Source organism: Tursiops truncatus, chromosome 4 (genome assembly GCF_011762595.2).
Source record: "Tursiops truncatus isolate mTurTru1 chromosome 4, mTurTru1.mat.Y, whole genome shotgun sequence".
Taxonomy (NCBI): Eukaryota; Metazoa; Chordata; class Mammalia; order Artiodactyla; family Delphinidae; genus Tursiops; species Tursiops truncatus.
The window spans coordinates 135,996,483-136,018,086 of NC_047037.1; the positions used below are offsets into that span (position 1 = coordinate 135,996,483).

Sequence of the window (21,604 nt, forward strand, 5' to 3'; positions counted from 1 at the left end):
AGGTTGTACATCATCTCCCAGCCAAAGGGCTGAATCCTAGGTGAAATCATTGGCTTAGAATAGAGGCAAGAAACAAGTTTGGCTTGGCCATCAGCAGCGAGGCGTGCATATGGACATTGGTCATGGTAGTAGAATACAGGATCTTGCAAGCCTAGTAGGCATGGTGGTCACCTCTGTCACAGTAATGACTCAGCACATTCAGGCTCAGCAAGATTGCAGCAAGGAAAATGAGTTGAACTGTCCCCGTGACGGAGGGAATGTCACTAAGCTGTTGAACCTCTGCTGCCTTAGAACAGTTGGCCTGCACATCTCAAGGCCATTGAGGTCAACCCTACTCCTGCAGCGGGACTTTAAAGTCATTAAGGACCTGGACTGGTTAGCAAACCTGCTTCCCAGGAACATCCAAAACCTTGGTGTCGAAAGCTGATGAGGGAGAAATGTCCTCATACGTTGATGCCTCTTTTGACTAGACAGCCGTATTTCACGGGGAGTCTGTGTAACTTGGCTTCAGGGTACACTGTCTTTTCTGAAGGAGGAGGCTCCAAGTTTCTGTAGCTGAACCCATGTCTCAGTGACCTGGTCACATTCTAAGCCTAAGCAGGAAATTCAGGCTACAGGGAACCTGGTCAGAGGTGGAAAATGAAAGGCTCCCTAAGCAGAAATGAAGTTGGGACTTCATTAAGCAGTCGTCGTTACTAGTAGAATTTCAAACTGGAAAACAGTAAAGTTGAAAGGTGCTTCTTTTAGTCTCTTGTAACTATTGCTCCATTCTGATTCCCATAGTAATGTTAGAAATATTAGTCTAGAGCGTGTTCATTTATAAGTGGCTGGCATCTTACAAGCATATGCACCGCCTGTATATCTGCTGGCACTGAAGAGATGACACCTCGAAAAATGACATAAAACTTTTAGAGAATTTGTAGGTTCAGAAGAAGTTTCAAAAGGCAACACCTGTGTGAGAAAGCGGACCAAGCAGGCTGTCTCAACTGGTGGTGTACCTAGCCGTCCAGAGCATCCAGATAACAGCTTTTCATTTCTCCTTGTCATATTGCCTGAAGTTCTGGCAGGTGTTGCAAACCAAAAGCCTTCGTGACCAGGCAGAGATAACACATTTATATTTTGAAAAGCAAACGAAAAGTACTGCGCTTGCCAAACAAAACATGTGTGCAGACTCCCTGTAGCTTAGAGGATCATTTAGGCTGAAGGGTGAAGCGTGGATACTTCCGGGCCGGTTGAAGTGGTTCGTCTGAGCGCCGTGCTGCCGTCAGGCGCCCTCGGGGTGAGGGATGGCAAGGGAAGGGGAGGAAGGACGTTCTGGAAGTATGCCTGGGAGTTGGCAGGCCCTCGGCTGGGGGTGGGCTTAAGTCAGGGGTCCAGAGAAACTTGAGGGTGTTGAGGGAGGAAGGGCGCCCAGAGCGTGGAACCCACTGCCAAAAGGAAGACGGGAGGCTGCTGAAGACAGACGAGAGTCTTTTTCGAAACCGTCTCAGAGGGGAGTCTTAGCTTTCCTCCTCGTCTTTGCAGCACCGCATGTCTCTGCTCCCAGAACCCCGGTTGAGACTATTTCTTCTACAGTCAAATAGACTCTTCACGGTCTGGAAACTTGCCTTCTTTAACACTGTAGACCTCGTTTTCTTCAGCTAACCACTGTAACTGTGAGCTTCTTGGAAGAGAAGTGTTGGCTATTTAACTGATGTTTCTAACATGGCTTTTTATGGGGAAATGCATTCCAAGTTACAACTAATTAATTGGTGAATGGACTTTTGGTTGGTAGTATATTAATGGGGTTGGAGTTTGCCATGTTGGGAAAGGTTCTTTGGGGAGCAGAACACACCTGTCTTGATGGTGTGCTAACCCACTCTAGAATAGCCTGTTAGAAGATGTGTAAATCAGCAAAACTGGGAAATACGTTATTCCTTTCTGTGTGGCTATGTTGGAAGACTGTTTGAATTCAGAATTTTATTCCTTTGATTTGTAGTCTTTGTCAAACACTTATAAATTTCTACTCTGTTCCATCAAAATGATTGCAGGGTCAAAATTATTAAGTTCTTCTATATATTTTATTGTTTACTCATAAATTTATTTAAACATACATATCTAGGTTAATTTCCCTCTTTCCTGTACATCTTCCATATTCTCCTTTTTTGTTAATGGAATTTTGTTTAGTTATTCATCCAAGGTAGAAACTTAACTCTGTCACCTTCTGCTTTACCATATATCCAGTCAGACACGTGGTCTTATCCATTCTAGTCTTCTAAAGTTTCCTTTATTTTTTTTTATCATCCCTACAGCTACCACTGTCATCCTCATTGTCTCTCACCCGGGCTATTGCAGTGAGATTTTTTTAATTTAATTTTTATTTTTTGGCTGTGTTGGGTCTTTGTTGCCGTGTGCAGGCTTTCTCTAGTTGTGGCGAAGGGGGGCTACTCTTCGTTGCGATGCGCGGGCTTCTCATCGTGGTGGCTTCTCTTGTTGCGGAGCGTGGGCTCTAGGCACGTGGGCTTCAGCAGTTGTGGCACGCGGGTTTAGTTGCTCCGGGGCATCTCAGAAAGTGAGGGCAATTTTTTTTTCAGTTTTATGTGTATACACATGCATATATATACATGTATATACATATGCTGTAGATAATTATTAAAATGTATTTGCTATTGTGGGTCACAATAAGAAAGTGTCAGAGAAAGTCAAGAAAATGTGAAAGTCACTGTTCTCGTCCTTCATGCACCCTCTTAACTCTGGTCTACCTCTTTGTCTTTCAGTTATTTTTCTAAAATAGGAATCTCATCATCTCACAACCCTGCTTAAGAGCCTTCACTGGCTTCCCGTTTTCAGCAGGATAAAGTCCACACTCCCTAGCGTGGCTTACAAGGCCCTTGATCATTTTAACCCAAGGTGCCTCAGATGCCATTCTCCGTGCCCTGACTTCTGAACACCCACCTCGTCCTCCAGCCATGCAGCACCTCTTGCTTTTTTGCACAGACAGGCCTTACTCTTTTAACCTTCTGCTTCACCAGTTGCCACTACTTGGAATCCATTCTCCATGTGACAGACCCATGTTTTAAGACAGAGATCAGATATCACTGATTTTGAGAAGCCCTTCCCAAGTACCAGATAGTCTGTCATGTCTCTCTCCATCCTTGTTTGAGGGCTGAGGCTGTGTATTGTGCGACTTTATGTCCAGCCTCGGCCAGGGTAGCACATACAGCCAGCTCCTGAGTGTGTGTTCTGTGGAACTGGAGTCATCGGTTAAGCTAGCACACCACCACAATTATAGTCTTTCAGGCTCTTTTTTTTTTTTTTTTAAGTATATCTTCCCATTTATTTAGGTACTTTCTAAAATGTTTCTAGATCTCAAAGACAGAATTAGATTGGTTCCTCGAAGATTTGGAAAAGGAAATTAAAAAATGGGAACAGGAGAAAAAAGAAATCCAAGAGAGACTAAAGGCACTGAAGAAGAAGATGAAAAAGGTTTTAAATGCCAGTGAAATGTAAGTAACACTTGAAAGTCAATGATTTTTACTTATTTATTTATTATTGGGGTATATTTTGGGTTTTCGTTTTTGATATTCAATTTCAAGCTATATCAAGTAAAGTGAAAATTTTAGGTATTTTCATTTCATTTTAAAGAACATCCATTGGGGAATTATTGCACCTAAAACTTTTTATAAACCTACCATGTTTGCAGATAAATTACATAAAGGTAAGACTGCAAGTCAACAAAGAAACCAACTTCCAGTCTGAGCACCACCTCTTACTGTGAACATTACCTTTAACCCGTCTTCCTTATTGTAAAATGAGGGGGCTTGTTTAGATCTAAGGTTCTTTCCAGCACTAAGATTCTGTGATGATCATTTTATTTATTACTTCCATCCTGAATCTTTAAATTATTAAAATTTGGTTCTGTAATACAAAGGATTTGGTAATACATTCAGGCAGTTGTCAGATGGACCAGGTTTGTTTCAAGATTCTCTGTGATCCATTCCTAACCCCTTTCCCTAAACAGTGATATGTCATATCATTCCTCACCTTAATTGTTATCTACTGTTGAACAAAACACCAGAAACTCAGCGGCTTAAATTAATTTTTATTTGATCCTGCTCTTGCAGTCTGGGCTGTTTGGCCGGACCATTCTTCTGCTGGTCTTGTCAGTGGTTCCTCTTGTGGCTGGCTCAGCTGGGATGCTGGGGTGACTTGGCCTCTTTCTTCCTATGCAGTTTCAGGCCTTCTCTCTCTCCATGTGGCTTCTTCTATCTATTTGATCTCTCCATGGGGTCTCCATCATGGTAGCCAGACCGCTTATGTGGTGGCTAAGAGCTTCCAAGAGTGCAGAAGTGGAAGCTGCCCACCCTTCTGAAGGTTCAGACCCAGAACTGTCAGAGCATCACTTCTTTTTTTTTTTTGTGGTATGTGGGTCTCTCACTGTTGTGGCCTCTCCCATTGCGGAGCACAGACTCCGGACGCGCAGGCTTAGTGGCCGTGGCTCACGGGCCTAGCCGCTCCACAGCATGTGGGATCTTCCCAGACCGGGGCATGAACCTGTGTCTCCTGCATCGGCAGGCGGACTCTCAACCACTGCGCCACCAGGGAAGCCCCGAGGTTCTGTTTTAAAGAATAGAAGGCTGTTTTCATTTTGAGAGAGAACCACTGTTAAACTGATGATGATCCAACACCTTACTCCTCTGTCTCGTGTTGAAGCCCCTGGAGGTGCTCCTGACAGAGGACTGAGACAGGGGCTCTTTGCTGCAGACATGAGACTTAGAGTGAAGAAAAAAGGTGATCTGCCCTGCAGGTGTAGAAGGAAATTTTCCCAAAAGGAAAATGGTCCAAATTCTTTGCCTATTTAGAAGATATTAGAAATGAAACAAAAATAAATGTAAAGAATTCAAGAAATGTTTGCATGGATATAAGAATTTACTGTGTGAGATCGTGTTTTTAAAAACCTTTGAAAATTAATTAAAATTTGGTGATTATACTTACTTGTAGGTATACCCAGGAAAACGCTGGAAAGGAAAAGGAACGTGAATTACTTCTGGACCAGTCCTTTGAAATCAGGCAAATTAAGCTTAAATTTATTTTAACATCTTATTATACTTTTAATACCAGAGGCACAGTCTGCACTTATTGAGACATCCAAATATATTTTTACTTGTCTGTTTCTCTTAAATGATTATGTTTCTCTTTTTAAAAATTTCTCTTTCTATTTTATTATTTAGATTAATATTTAAATAAATTTATTTTTTAAATATTTTTATTTTATGATGTTTCTCCTTTTGTTTCACATTGTCGGTGTAAAAAATGTCCTGAATTTATCATTGTTGATTACTCTTCTTTTCCCTTGAATTAACCTGAAACTAAAAATGTGTTTGAAAAACTTTTGTGTTACTTGAAATAACAGTCTCAACTATATTATAGTAGTTTCTTGCTCTACAATTAAAGATTTATTAAAGAATTTTTGTTATGAACCTATAAAAAGTTTCCTTTTAACCTTTATTAATAGAAATGTTTGTACATACTGGTAACCAGTGTATTCAGTAGTAAGCAGTTGTATTCTGCTTTTCTTATTTAATATTGTTTCATACACATATTTCCATTTACGTCATAGTCCATGCCGGGTTTTTGTTTGTTTTTTTTTTAAGCTGTTATAATCGTAATGCCATGAACAGCTTTGTGCATATCCCTTTTTTCCTTTGGGTTATTACCTTGTAATATGGGTCAAAATAGAATTTCTGACTCAGTAGCCAGATTAGACTTAACCTAACCTCATAAAAATGGTGAACCAGTTTCTCAGCAGTCCCACCAATACTCACTTTTAATTTCACATCTTCCTTCGATCATTTGTAAAGTGCAAAGAGCGCATGTGAGTCTTGCATTATGTAGTCAAATATTAGGCAAGAAGTTTCTCTAGATGTGTAAGTCTTTTTGTGGCATGACTTAAAAGTTAACCTGGCTTCAGCCTTTGTGATCTCACTAAGTTTTTTTCAATAAGTTTTTTTTTCTTTAATATTTGCAGTAATACATTTATGAATGAGAAAATGAAAATAGAAGAGTGTATAAAGAAAGAGAAAGAGCATTATGAAGAGAGTCTTCAAAGGGCTGTGGATGCAGAGGTGAGTCCAGGACACTTGGTGACTGACAGATATGGCAGGATATCATTTGTTTACTTTGTGTTTAATTACACATGAGGCACGACAGCATTACTGGGAAGTGTGGAGGCTGAGGGATATCCTTTCACCCATAATCCTACCTCCCTGGAACAACCACTCTCTTCTTGCCTGTAGCTTTAAAATTTTTTACCTTCATGCTAGCTGTACTCGTAGTGTACACCACATTTTATAACCTGCTTATTTAACATAATTCAATCATTTTCCATGCTCTACACTGTTAATGCCTTCATCATATTTAGTCAAGTGATGCACCATGAAGTAGCCAACCATAAAATCTATTTGCCAATGCTAGAAAGGGAACTTGAAAATAATCCATTTATTAAGAATATACTCTCCTCCCCACAGAAGAATATATACCAATGTCAGTATACTATTTGAGAAACTACTGAGACAATAATAATAATAATGACTTCTGGCTGTATTTTATTTAGTTCCTGAAATATGGTTGTCTTTGTTTTTCTCATTGAGAAGTAAATGTTATTTATTTGGGTATGTGTCTATGATTATTCTAGGAAGGTAAGGAAAAGCTTAGCTTATGCAGTCTGTAAACATGAGTCTTCCAGTGAAATATCAGCTATGCAGCTGCTTTTATAAAGAAAGGAAGGAAAAATAGTCCAGGTACTTCTACTTTACCGATACTATGCCTGCATCTCTGTTCCCAAGTCATTCAGTTCCCATTTATCACCATTTGGCAAGCAGGTTTGCCTGGTGGGCCCTGTCAAGGTTACTGACACCTGGATTAAAACAAGGCAGGTCTACATTTCCTGCAGTGACTTTTACAAAAATGGCCAGTTGGCTTGTGCGGGGAGCCACAGCAGAGAGTCTAAAGTTTTAAAAACATGCCCTAGAACCTTTTAATGCCCTTGCTGATAACAGCTTCTCTGAGGCTTTTATTTTATTTTAATGCAGCTATTCTGTATTTATTTATTATTGAAGTATAGTTGATTTACCACATGTGTTAATTTCTGCTGTACAACAAAGTGATTCAGTTATACATATGTGTGTGTGTGTATATATATATATATATATATACACACACACATTCTTCTGTATATTCTTTTCCATTATGGTTTATCACAGGATATTGAATATAGTTCCCTGTGCTATACAGTAAGACCTTGTTGTTTATCCATTCTATATATAGTAGTTTGCATCTGCTAACCCCAAACTCCCACCACACACACACACCCACTTCCCTCTCCCTTGGCAACCACAAGTCTGTTTCTGAGGCCTTTAAATTCGGTAGGGTTCAGCCTTGGGGTGGTTCTGCAGGGTCCTGGCCCTCTGCTCACCATGAACAGGACCATAGATTATGCACACCAGGTATATACATGTAGGTAACCTAGCTCTGTGCTTGTATATGGCTTAAGCAGTAAGCCATGTGGAAAGTTTCATATCTGAGAAAAGTATAATTTTAGGTATATAATTTTACTGTCATCTTGTTATTCTATTTTCAAATCCAAAAGTTTTAATTCATGTTCACCTTAGAGAAATTATAACATAATTAAGTTCTGGTGATTCTGATCATATGTCATTTAAGGAGAAACCTGAAAGTGGTTTAGAATGTTTGTTTTACCAACCTTAAAATAGTTTTAGTTTTAAAATACTTACATTATTTAATCTAATGGTAGGTATCTGTGCTCGAAAACTGGAAGGAGACGGAAGTATATAAGTTACAGAACATGGAGTCACAAGCCGAAGGATTTCTTAAGAACCTGAAGCTAATGAGCAGGTATTGTGATGTCGCAGGTGTCTTTCCAGAAGTGTCATTGGGTAAAAAAAGGTTAGGGCTGATTTAAGAAAAAAATTACATTAGGACTAGTTTATTTTTTTTTTTTTTTTTTTTTTGTGGTACACGGGCCTCTCACCGCTGCGGCCCCTCCCGCTGCGGAGCACAGGCTCCGGACACGCAGGCCCAGCGGCCATGGCTCACAGGCCCAGCCGCTCCGCGGCATGTGGGATCCTCCCCGACCGGGCACGAACCCGCGTCCCCCGCATCGGCAGGCAGACCCTCAACCACTGCGCCACCAGGGAAGCCCAGGACTAGTTTATTTTTAATAGTTAATATAGTTAATAGATATTCAATTATAGAAGAATCAAAACATGTAAACAAAAAGGATAAAAATTATCCTAATTCTTAATTGAGCTATAACTAGTTAATATTTTGCAGCAAATCCATTAAGTATTTGAAAAAAAATTATATATAGTTTTCACTAAGTAGTATACAGGAATCCTCCTTTCATATCAATAATTATGCTTCTCCAACCTAATTTTATTTATTTATTTTTATTTTTTTATTTTTTTTGTGGTACGCGGGCCTCTCACTGTTGTGGCCTCTCCCATTGCGGAGCACAGGCTCCGATGCGCAGGCTCAGCAGCCATGGCTCACGGGCCCAGCCGCTCCGCGGCATGTGGGATCTTCCCGGACCGGGGCAGGAGCCCGTGTCCCCTGCATCGGCATGTGGACTCTAAACCACTGCGCCACCCGGGAAGCCCCCTCCAACCTAATTTTAAAAGGTTAAATAGTAATCCAGTGTACAAACATGTCATGATTTATTAAACACCACTATAGTGGGAGAGTTGGGTTGTTTGCACATTTTGTTAATAAAAGCTGCACTGTAGCAAGTATCCTTATAGCTAAAGTTTTATCCTTATAGCTAAATTATTAATCATTTCCATGCAATAAATAAATTTCTGGAATGAAGATCACATTTTTAAGGCTTTTTAAACAATTGCCTTCCATAAGAATAGTCACTTAACAGTCTTAATGGGAGAGTATGGGCATGTCACTTCAAAAGATATTTATATCTGGTCATTTTTTTTCAACCCTCTGTAATCTTTACCTGCTTTTCTTTCTTTTGCTTTGTTTTTGGAATAAGGTTTACCTGGGAATCCTAGAGGGTCTCCTTCAGTCTAGCATTTAGCACTTTTCAGTATAGATTTTTGCACATGGGATTACTTTTCATCTGGTCCTTTTATCATATTCCACACACAGGTTTTTGGTTTTTTTTTTTAAACATCTTTATTGGAGTATAATTGTTTTATAGTGTTGTGTTAGTTTCTGCTGTATAACAGAGTGAATCAGCTATACAAATACATATATCCCCATATCCCCTCCCTCTTGCATCTCCCTCCCACCCTCCCTTTTCCACCCCTCTAGGTGGTCACAAAGCACCAAGCTGATCTCCCTGTGCTATGCAGCTGCTTCCCCCTAGCTGTCTGTTTTACATTTGGTAGTATATATATGTCCATGCCATTCTCTCACTTTGTCCCAGCTTACCCTCCCCCTCCCCATGCCCTCAAGTCCATTCTCTACGTCTGCATCTTTATTCCTGTCCTGCCCCTAGGTTCAATAGAACCATTTTTTTTAGATTCCATATATATGTGTTAGCATACAGTATTTGTCTTTCTTTTTCTGACTCACTTCACTCTGTATGACAGACTCTGGGTCCATCCACCTCAGTACAAATAACTCAATTTTGTTTCTTTTTATGGCTAATATTCCATTGTATATATGTACCACATCTTCTTTACCCATTCATCTGTCGATGGACACTTAGGTTGCTTCCATGTCCTGGCTATTGTAAATAGTGCTGTGATGAACATTGTGGTACATGTCTCTTTTTGAATTATGGTTTTCTCAGGGTATATGCCCAGTAGTGGGATTGCTGGGTCATATGGTAGTTCTATTTTTAGTTTTTTAAGGCACATCCATACTGTTCTCCGTAGTGGCTGTATCAATTTACATTCCCACCAACAGTGCAAGAGGGTTCCCTTTTCTCCACACCCTCTCCAGCATTTACTGTTTGTAGATTATTTGATGATGGCCATTCTGACTGGTGTGAGGTGATACCTCATCGTAGTTTTGATGTGCATTTCTCTAATGATCAGTGCTGCTGAGCATCCTTCGTTGTGTCTGTTGGCAGTCTGTATGTCTTCTTTGGAGAAATGTCTATTTAGGTCTTCCGCCCACTTTTGGATTGGGTTTGGTTTTTGTTTTGTTTTTATAAATTTATTAGTTTTTATTTTTTGGCTGTGTCAGGTCTTCGTTGCTATGCGCGGGCTTTCTCTAGTTGCGGTGAGCGGGGGCTACTCTTGGTTGTGGTGCACGGGCTTCTCATTGTCGTGGCTTCTCTTGTTGCGGAGCACGGGCTCTAAAGCACGTGGGCATTGTGGCATATGGGCTCAGTATTTGTGGCTCGTGGGCTCTAGAGTGCAGGCTCAGGAGTTGTGGCGCACGGGCTTTGTTGCTCTGTGGCATGTGGGATCTTCTGGACCAGGGATTGAACCTGTGTCCCCTGCATTGGCCGGCAGATTCTTAACCACTGCACCACCAGGGAAAGCCCGGGTCGTTTGTTTTTCTGATATTGAGCTGCATGAGCTGCTTGTACATTTTGCAGATTAATCCTTTGTCATTGCTTCCTTTGCAAATATTTTCTCCCATTCTCAGGGTTGTCTTTTCATCTTGTTTATGGTTTCCTTTGCTGTGCAAAACACTTCCTAACACCATACATGAAAATAAGTTCAAAATGGATTAAAGACCTAAATGTAAGGCCAGACACTATAAAACTCTTAGAGGAAAACATAGGCAGAGCACTGTGTAGCATAAATCACAGCAAGATCCTTTTAGACACACCTCCTAGAGAAATGGAAATAAAGACAAAAATAAACAAATTCAAAACACACAGGTTTTGAATTCTTAATTCCTAGTGCTTTTTGATTTAAATTTCAAACCCTCAGTGTTAAACCAGAGATTCTGTGGGTTATGGAAAAACAGTTTTATTGTATAGTTCTTTATTTCTTCATGTTTCAAGATTAAGTTTTTTTCAGAAAGGTGAGAAAACCTTTCTGATTAAAGGTAAATTGAGGAGGCTTCCTGGTGGCGCAGTGGTTGAGAGTCCGCCTGCCGATGCAGGGGACACGGGTTCGTGCCCCGGTCCGGGAACATCCCACATGCCGCAGAGCGGCTGGGCCCCGTGAGCCATGGCCGCTGAGCCTGCGCGTCCGGAGCCTGTGCTCCGCAACGGGAGAGGCCACAACAGGGAGAGGCCCACTTACCGCCAAAAAAAAAAAAAAGAAAAAGTAAATTGATACGCTGATTCAGATTACAGGACTAGTACAGCTGAGGTTGAGACCACGTGGTGTTCAGTTGCCAGTATGCAGCACAGCTGTGGGCTATGCGTTGTGGTGCATCTGGGAAACAAAGATATCTCAGGCCTCATTCTATCTAATGGTATTGACTCCTTATTAAGCCTCACAGTACACGGCGTTTTTTCTTAGGGCTTCTGTGCTAATTCTGCTCATTCCACCAAGGATAGCAGAAGAGGAAAGCCATAAAAGCAATGTTGTGGCTTTTCTTTAAGACGCATACTGAGAACTGACACCATCGCAGATTGGTAGTGTTCCTGATCTTCTCAGTTGGGAGTAGAAAGCTTATCTGTCACTTTCAGTGGAGCAGATTCATGAGGTGCTGAGAAGTTTAACATAGCCTGTTAGACACCCACCCTTTATTTTACAAAAAGATGGGAATGAGGGTTTTATTGGGATGTTTCCAGGCTGCCTTTGTTTTGGTTTGTTTTTCAATACAAAGATAGCCTTTGATGTTAAATATGAAGATGCCAACTGCAGAGTGTCTGATCTTCAAATTCAGGAGAATATTTGCTCTCTGCCTACCAGTTTTGGGATTTGGATTAGATCAACGGTTAAAGTTTCCTAAAGTGTAGTGACTGTAAGATATACAGTTCTTTAAAAATAGTTGTTTTATTGTGTGTGATCACGTTTCTCTTGTGTTTAAATGTTTATTTTCATTTGTACTTTAGTGCTTTCAATTTAAAAAAATTTTTAAGTGGACATTAGCAGTTTTATAAATTTTTCTATTTTCTCAGTGATTCTGCAGCATATCCTGTCATGGAATCTGACATACATTCATGGGAATCATTTCTTTCTAATGTTAGAGAAGAAATTGAGAAAGCAAAGGTAAGTTATAAGGTATTTTATAATTCTGTCAAAATCTATGTGATGGTTATAATTCTAAGGAGGTCATGTCATATTGAAACTATTTCTTTTTTGAGCTGTTAAAGACAATATTTATTTTTTGTTGTAATTAAGAATTTTTCATGAACGAAATGCTATCTTCTTAACTCTCTTTAAACTCAGCCCTTGATTGTTAAGATTAGAAAAGTTATGTTTGATACGGCTGTAGAGCATTCTGATTAATAAGGACTTACTTTGAACTTCTTTCCTTGCAATTCAGTTATATTTCTTGGAAAACGGTTGAGCATTTGTTGTGTATATATAGTAAGGGGAAAAAAAGTATTAATTGACAGCTGTGGTTTTCTCTTGGAATTTGTTAGAAAAACTTAACATTTTTCCTTCTACCTACAGTCTCAGTTTGAAGAACAAATTCAAGCAATTAAAAATGGTTCTCGGCTCAGTGAACTTTCTAAAGTGCAGATTTCTGAGCTTTCGTTTCCTCCCTGTAACACAGTAAGTCTATTACATCTTTTTTTTTTTTTTTGAAGGAAAGAGAACAGAAAAGGAGTGAAGCACAATTTCTTTCTTAACTGGCCAAAAGCAGTTTGTTGTTATTGTTTTGGGAGTGGGCGTGAGGTGGATTAACAATTGCCTTAATGTTTTCATTAAGTACTAGGTTAAGCCCCGTGAGGGCTGCCCTTATTTGCCCCTCACCCTGTGACCCTTCCTGTCAATGCATTCAGCGTCTTAGATTGTAGGCTCCGGAGCTGCAGTCAGAAGCCTCATCCTGAGCGTCCTTTTCTCCCCAATACCTTGCACACTAAGCGTTCATACTTATCGTGGATTCATCTGCAAAAAAAAAATGGTGTAAAACGTTAAAAAGCTTAGCCACCTTGGACTGATTAAATTTTCTATTGAGCACCGGTTTTTTTTCTCTCCATAGAAAAAGTTTTTTCTCTCCATTGAACTGAGTAAGAAAGAGTTTTATTTAGAATTAAAGATCACTTATTTATAGTGTTTCCAAGTTCTTATAGCAGATACGGAAGGGGGAAAAGCATTAGATATCAGCAGAATATTTTACCGTTAATTTTTAACTCGAGCTTATGTAATTTTAAAATTTAAGATTCCTTGAGAACTCTCAGTGTGCCAGGAGCTTGAGTAATAAGTACCCCTAAAAACGATTTACTTTGTGTGTCATTTCTTTGCTGTTCATTCATTGGGTATTTAGTGGTGATCAAGATTAGATGTGGTCTGTGCCCTCAAAGTGCATATGGGTTTGGGAAAGAGAGACTTTAAGCCTATAATTATAAGCAAAGTGTGCCAAGATTTTTCACAGGAACATAGAACGCTATGGCAGCATAAATTAGGAGGAACTAATCTAACCCAGAGGCCTAGGCCTCGGCAGAAGCTCCGCTGTTGGAAGTCTCAGTGAGTCAGAGATCTGGAATAGGAATTAACCAGGCAAAAGGAGTAAAAGGGGGTGTGTGTTTGAGGAGGGGTGTGTGGTGTGATGTTTGCAGGGTCAAAGTGTTCCCAGTGGAAGAAGCAGCATATTTGGAGGCTAGAAAAAAGGAGAATACACTCCTTTCATAGCAGTAAAAGGAGTCCACGATGACAAAGGGGGCTATAGGGAGAAAGATTATAATCTCGTGCCCACGGGCCGGAACAAAGGGAGCCTTATTAAGGTGTAAGGTGTGTTCAGCAGTGTGGACTTCTCCTCAGGTCACTAAGAAGCCAGTATAAATTTCCAGTTAGGGAACAACATCAACATCGTACTTGACGATCAGCTTGACTGCAGTGTGGAGATGTGGTGGGAGAGGGAGCTGTGTGAGCGATTTCCAGTCAACCAGCTACAGCTCACTGCCCACAGCCGTGTCCCGGGTCAGAGAGGCAGCGGGGCTGCAGGGAAGAGAACAGATTTGAGGGGTGTGCAGGAGGTCAGATGAAAGAGTGGTGCTGGGGCTTCCCTGGTGGCGCAGTGGTTGAGAGTCCACCTGCCGATGCAGGGGACATGGGTTCGTGCCCCGGTCCGGGAGGATCCCACATGCCGCGGAGCGGCTGGGCCCGTGAGCCATGGCCGCTGAGCCTGCGCATCCGGAGCCTGTGCTCCGCAATGGGAGAGGCCACAACAGTGAGAGGCCCGCGTACCGCAAAAAAAAAAAAAAAAAAAAGAGTGGTGCTGCTTGTGAGATTGTAAGGCCAACAGTCTTGAGGATGACTCTGGGTTTCTGTCAGTGAAGTGGCATCGGAGGAAGAGCAGGGTGAGGAGACCGCCCTGAGGCTGGCGTTGAAGACGTAGGGCTTGAGTGGCCTTGGAATCAGTCACCCACGTGGATCTGCCCATTAGGAAGTTTGGATGTGCAGATTTGGATCTCAGGAAGATATTCTAGACTCGAATCTTTTTAAAAGTGGGCATTATGGATTTCCCTGGCGGTCCAGTGGTTAGGACTCTGCGCTTCCACTGCAGGGGGCGTGGGTTCGATCCCTGGTCGGGGAACTGAGATACTACAAGCCGCACTGCGCGGCCAAAAAAAAAAAAGTGGGCATTATCCTCAGTGAGCACACAGTCACCGAGGAACAAGAGGGCGTAGCACAGGTGGGGTGGAGGCTGCACTTCTGACAACATGAGGGGCAGCAGCACTTCAGGTGTGCACGGCGGCAGGGCTGCGGGGAGAGCTGAGCCGGGGGCCCAGCGGATGGGACAGAAGCCAGCAGCGTGGGGGCCGTGAAGAGCTCATTTTGAGAAAGAGAAGGTGGCCAGCAATTTTTAAGAACAAAACATTTAATTTGTTTTAATTCAAATACTGTGCACTTGAGCAGCCAGGTTTTATTATAGTTGTGCTTAATTGTTAGTCTTTGTTCACGGATGTCACTCTTAGTGATCCAGCCACTGTGGTGTGTTCCTTGTAGATTCATCCTAAGTTACTTCCTGAGTCTTCAGACCATGATGATCAAGGCCCCTCCACTTCTACAAGTCACAGGACTGGACACCGAACAGCAGTTCCCGAGGAATCAAGTCTGGTCTCTGCTGCTGATGGCCCAGTGGAGTCGCCCTCCTGTGAGCCAGAAGCCGGCCGGCTGCCAGAGTGTGAGAGCGCCGGCCAGGCAGCTCGGTCAGAGCCAAGCCCAGTGGCTGGTCAGAAGTTACCTGGTGCTCCAGGACGTGCCACCCGCTCAAGCCAGTCTCCAAAGAAACCGTTCAATAGTATTATTGAGCACCTGTCAGTGGTGTTCCCCTGTTACAGCAGGTACGAATCCAAAATGTCTGCAACTCTGTTAAGTGCTTTATTGAACTGAGGTTTCCTGATTAGATAACATTACAGCCAATTAGGGGCTGAAGTGGAAAGAACTGCATAATTGTTTTACTCAGAAAGACAAGCGCTGCACTTTTTCCTTTTGTAAACATAGAAGTGAGCAGTTTCAAACCAATAGATTGAAAACATTGAACACTGGTTAATCAGTACTCATCAGAACCCTTGGCAGTTTGCTAAGATTTAGATGAACTCAGTAACTCTCCAACACTAGTTATGGAATCACTAAATGAACTGCAAAACATTAGTTTTACATTATTTCAGGGAAAAAAATCCCACATATAGCAAAGAAGGCAACAGCAACTTGCACCTTATTGGACAGCACCTCTGATTCGTTAGAAGTGTGAGGCTGACAAGGCTAGTTGTAATCTGCTAGTGAGTCAGGTGTGTGCGCATGTTACAAAGGGGTCCTTATGAGGGTGAGGAGAGCTGCCTTTTTGGCGGGCGGTGGTGGGGGGTATAGTTGATTTACAGTGTTGTATTAGTTTCAGGTGTACAGCAAAGTGAATCAGTTGTACATTTACGTATATCCACTCATTTTTAGATTCTTTTCCCGTGTAGGTCATTACAGAGTATTGAGTAGAGTTCCCTGTGCTATACAGTAGGTCCTTATTAGTTATCTATTTTATATATAGTAGTGTGTATGTGTCACTCCCAGTCTCCCCATTCATCCCCTCCCACCCCCCCAGAAACAATAGATTTGTTTTTTATGTCTGTGACTATTTCTGTTTGGTAAATAAGTTCATTTGGACCATTTTTTTAGATTCCACGTTAAGCAATATCATATATTTGTCTTTCTCTGTCTGACTTACTTCACTCAGTGTGACAGTCTCTAGGTCCATCCATGTTGCTGCAAATGGGGAGAGCTGCTTTTAACTAAGTCAGCCAGAGTTGTCATTCAGGCACTTCAGGAGTGCTTCTGCATCAACCTCTGACCTCACTCCAGATTGGTGCGAGGGGACAGAGGTACTCCTGGTCTCAGCCTGGAGAGAAGGTGAAGTGGAGGGAATGTCTCTGGGATACAGCTCAGAAGAGAGGAATCCACATCCAGAACTGACCCTCTGCACCTCCCTTGTTATTTCTGTCTTTGACACGATATTAGTCACAGTCTTTGAGATTATACTTTTGAAACACAGTAGTTAATTATGATTGGCCAAGTTTGATGTTTTGCATTTGTCAGTGGAGCCCTGCCCATTTGGAAATAAGTATGTCTTGTCTGCACATGGGCATGTTTAGCCCTGCCTAAGTTTGATAAACATTGTAAGTTCTCTCAATAGCGATTACCATGCAAATTAGTAAAAATAGTCAAGTTGTAATTACCAGAAGTATATTACAAATAAAACTGTTTGTAATCCTGACTAAATCTGGCAGAATATAAACCACCAAATAGATATGCATCCTAATTTTCTGCATGTTAAAGCATATGAGGTATTAGTGCTACAGATACCAAGTTCCTATTGATTAACGATATAAATCACATCCACTGCTACCTATGAAAAATTCAGGCTTTGAAAACTTTGTTGTTGGTTAGATTTTTTTTTTTTTTTTTCAGTACGCGGGCCTCTCACTGTTGTGGCCTCTCCTATTGCGGAGCACAGGCTCCGGACGCGCAGGCTCAGCGGCCATGGCTCATGGGCCCAGCCGCTCCGCGGCATGTGGGATCTTCCCGGACCGGGGCACAAACCCGTGTCCCCTGCATCGGCAGGTGGACTCTCAACCACTGTGCCACCAGGGAAGCCCTGTTGGTTAGATTTTTAAAGGGAAGAAGTCAACAAAACTAGTTTGTTCTTAGATAGAATGAGATTTTATTGATTTCAAGTCAGACCCAGTGGCGTCTGATCATTCATTGATTTTGCTTAAAGCTACAGTATATCCAGGCTGTAAGAAGTCAGGTTTCTAAGTAGAGATGGAGATCTCAAATGGATCTATCAGATACACTGTTACTTTGAACGTCTATTAAAACAAATATTTAGAAATAATATTGGAATTTTCATAGTGCTTTGAAAGATTGATTTTGCTGCTCTCTGTATACAGTTACTGTTGTTGTTTACAAATGAATTATTTGTGTGTATTTGATTTTGTTTCTTTTTGCTGTTGGGTTAATATTGGCCCATAATATTTCTTTGCAGCAGAAAACTTTAACTTTCTCTTGACATTATTCCCACTTTCTCTTTCAGCACCGAGCTTGCTGGTTTTATTAAAAAAGTGAGAAACAAAAACAAGAACTCGCTCTCTGGATTGAGTATTGACGAAATTGTCCAAAGAGTGACAGAACACATTCTAGATGAAGAGAAAAAGAAAAAGGTCAGTTTTTCATTTAGATTCAATAAAATGTTCCACTTTATTCTTATTTATTTATAAAATAAGAGAATTGTGGGGGAAAATGCTTCCAACCCCAAAATGGAGAGCAATTCAGTAGATAGAAGAGGGTCAAGTTTTTGGGTCACTGAACTTGCTTCCCTGCCCCATGATCTTGCTGCAGCCAAATCCAGGAAAGGACAGGAGGCCGTCTGAGCCCAGCTCTGCTGCTTCTGTGACCAGGGCCACCCAGGGCCCGCCCTCCGTGCTTGTTGGATCATCACCCGAAAGCCAGGGGCAGAAGACAGACGACGTCCCTGTGAGTGTTGCATGTATGACCATAGAGTCAGTTCTCTTCTTCTGATGAAGAACAAAAAGGAAACAGAACTATCAATCCATGATTTAGCCCCATTTTTCTAGATTGAATTTATTTGATCTTGAAATTGGAAACCAAGTTTAGATGTACTTGAGTGTTTCATTAGGAGAGCCAGTGAATGGCGAGGTTGTCTCTCCACTTCCACGGGTAGCTCGGGGCCCCTGCATGTAGTGACAAGAAGAGCTGTGACCACATTGTGGGAACTGGGCCTGTGGATGGTCAGATAAATTCACTTTTTGTATCAAGTGTGAATAGTTGGAAAACTTGATTTTTGGATAATTTTCTTTTACGTGTGACCATGGGCTTTGGAATAACACAGACTTGGTTCCATCACTTAATAACACTGTGAGCTCGAATCATATCTGCCTGTTCGGGTCGTCGTGGGGATGAAGTGCTGAAGCTGAATAGGCAGAGTCAAGTGCTGTGCTCAGGAAAGGCTGGTTGCTTCCCTCCTCTCTCCCCTCAAGGGGCGCGGGGGGCACACAGGAATGAGCCCATTAAATTAACTTGCCTTTAATTTGATATACTGATTTAGATTGTTGTCCTTTCAGACAATGAGAATGTTACAGTGACACAGAACTTTTTATGAAATACTGTTACATCTGTGATGTCAGTCGACAGGGCCTTATAACTGTCTTTATGGCTGAGGAATCCGAGGCACAGGTGGCTCGCGCATCTTGCCAGCGTTCCTTCCTTCGATTTGACCACAGCGTCCTCAGCGCACTGACCAACTCGTGCTGGGGACTGCGTTAGGGACCGGCTGAACGTGTGGCTGGAAGAGAGATGGCCATCTGGCGGCTCACAGCCGTGGGCTTCAGATTGAATTCTGGTGCGGAGCACATTTTCCTTTTTTATAGATTTATTTATTTATTTTTGGCTGCGTTGGGTCTTCGTTTCTGTGCGAGGGCTGTCTCCAGTTGCGGCCAGCGGGGGCCACTCTTCATCGCGGTTCGCGGGCCTCTCACTGTCGCGGCCTCTCTTGTTGCGGGGCACAGGCTCCAGACGCGCAGGCTCAGTAGTTGTGGCTCACGGGCCTAGTTGCTCCGCGGCATGTGGGATCTTCCCAGACCAGGGCTTGAACCCGCGTCCCCTGCATTGGCAGGCGGATTCTTAACCACTGCGCCACCAGGGAAGCCCCCACATTTCCCTTTTTTGTCCAGCTACAGTATCACTGTTCAGGTGAAATTGAAATTAGAAGAGTTGCAGGCCCCATAGCGCAGTCAGCAGTGCAAGACTGCACAAAGAGCGCAGGTTTGCTGACTTGAGCTAAGCAGTGAATCTTTTTTGTGAACTCGTTTTTATGCCTCCCATACATTTTCACTTTCTGCTACCCTTTGGAGACTTTCTGCATCACATACACTCAGGTCCCAGAGGGTCTCACCCCAAAGGGAAAGCTTATGATCATGCAGAGCATTCCTGCAAGGCCTGGCTGGAGTCCCCTCCCTCTCTCAGGGGTGTTCCTGCTGGTCATGTGCTCTGTGGTCGAACAACCAGGTCAACTTCTTGGCATTCTCACTGACGTGTGAGTGTGTGTGTGAACTCCTTTGTGTGCGTGTGTGTGTGTGCACGCGTGCATCTGTGTGCTTGTTGGCCATCCCAAGACAGACCATAATCACCTTTTGGGAAGAGATTGCTTTCTACTTCATGGTTGATGTTGATAGTAATAAAGGTGTAAAAGCTGACTTATAAGGATAATATGTATTGGAACCGGGACTTAATTTGCTAATCATAGGTAGTTTTTTAAAGATTAAAAGTAATTTGCTTTGTTTTTTTTTTTTAATTAATGTAAAATTTTACTTTTGGCTGTGTTGGGTCTTCGTTGCTGTGTGCGGGCTTTCTCTAAGTTGTGGCGAGCAGGGGCTACTCTTTCTTGTGGTGCGCGGGCTTCTCATTGCGGTGGTTTCTCTTGTTCCGGAGCATGGGCTCTAGACGTGTGGGCTTCAGTAGTTGTGGCACGTGGGCTCAGTAGTTGCGGCTCACGGGCCCTAGAGTGTGTGGGCTTCAGTAGTTGTTGCTCGCGGGCTCTAGAGCACAGGCTCAGTAGTTGTGATGCACAGGCTTCGTTGCTCCACGGCATGTGGGATCTTCCTGGACCAGGGCTCGAACCCATGCCTCCTGCATTGGCAGGCAGATACTTAACCACTGCGCCACCAGGGAAGTCCCTGCTTTGTATTTTTAAATTATAAAAGTTTTGTGGTTCATAATAGAAAATCCAAATCAAAAGAGCATATAAGGAACCCCAAAACCCACCCTCTAAGGGTAACCAGTACTATCGTATCAGTATATATTTTTCTAAACTCTTTTGTATCTGTGTGTATACTGAATTTAGTCAACTGTGCATATATTTGTGTGTGTGTGTGTGTGTGTGTGTTTTTCAATTAGAAATATATTGTGCCCACTTTTCCATACTAGGAAATAGTCAAGTTAACCATGGGTTTTTCTGAACTTTGCAGAGACCTTAACCTGCCCTTTCCCCAGGGCTGACACCTCCACATTTCCTCCCAGACCCTTCCCTGGGGGCCCGCACAGAGGAGTGAGAGCACATCTGACCCATTGCTGCAGCGGCAACAGTGCCATGGGAAAGACAGAAAACCCCGTGCAGCAGTTCAGGGTGTCATAGCCTTCAGGCACTGCCCCCAGCTGTACTCCCTGACCTTAACCCACTGCCAGGGCTGCATTCATTCACTTTCTTGACAGTTTATGGAGTCCCAGTTTGGGCCAGGTTCCTTGCCAGCTGCTAAGAACACAGATAAGCAAGGCCATTTCCTGCCTTCAGGGTGCTCAGAGTTAAGGTGGGGAGTGAGGGTCGAAGTTAATGATGCATGTGGGGCGAGTGCTGTGAGCCATAGGGAGAGCTTCACGCCTGGTGTTCTAGGCTGGCACTCTGCTTTCACACAGAGCACGCTGTCTGTGCTCACCAGACTGGGAGCGGCTAGGGCCGGAAGCCCTCCCATTCATCTCCGTGTCGCTGTGCCCCGCACAGTCCCTGACCATGGATGTTTGCTGAATGAGGCGTCAGTTCGTTTTGTTTTGATTTATACAAGTAATCCACATTCATGGAAACTTTAGAAAAATAGCAAAGAAAAAAGTTAAATCTCTCAACCAAAAGTAGCCAGTAACCACTGTTAACATTTTATATCTTTCCAGACTCTTTTCTAGGCATCTCTGTATATACACATTCTCTCTATTTTTAAAATATTGAATTATATAATCATATGATACATACTGTTCTGTAGCCTACTTTTATTCAGAGAGTTTTTGTGACTAACGTGCCACGTCACGGATTATGGAATTCCGTCATGATTTTCATCAGCCCCATGATAATCCATAGTGTAGAGATGTCATAATTTATTACTGTCTCCAACTGTTAGATAATTAGATGGACAATTACTTTGTAATATTCAGCTAGTACCATACTTTATTTAGGTATGGGTTGGGGTAAGTAGGTATTTGTAGTATTTTAGCTGAGAATGAGTTAACCACAT

At 42.4% G+C, this 21,604-nt stretch overlaps 1 protein-coding gene across 15 annotated transcripts in view; it reads left to right on the plus strand.

The window, feature by feature from the left end:
- The window catches only part of TTC3 (tetratricopeptide repeat domain 3), a 145,743-nt gene that overhangs the window by 116,035 nt on the left and 8,104 nt on the right, over positions 1-21,604 (plus strand). For 13 of the 15 annotated variants that reach the window (XM_033856058.2, XM_033856069.2, XM_073804492.1 and 10 more), the window contains 9 exons: positions 3,346-3,485; positions 4,981-5,049; positions 6,008-6,104; positions 7,793-7,893; positions 12,047-12,137; positions 12,546-12,647; positions 15,045-15,382; positions 17,623-17,749; positions 17,928-18,062. In XM_033856058.2, coding sequence (XP_033711949.1) covers positions 3,346-3,485; positions 4,981-5,049; positions 6,008-6,104; positions 7,793-7,893; positions 12,047-12,137; positions 12,546-12,647; positions 15,045-15,382; positions 17,623-17,749; positions 17,928-18,062 — 1,200 coding nt within the window. The remainder of the gene's footprint in view (positions 1-3,345; positions 3,486-4,980; positions 5,050-6,007; positions 6,105-7,792; positions 7,894-12,046; positions 12,138-12,545; positions 12,648-15,044; positions 15,383-17,622; positions 17,750-17,927; positions 18,063-21,604) is intronic. The other 2 variants (XM_073804495.1, XM_073804497.1) reach the window with 1 other exon arrangement.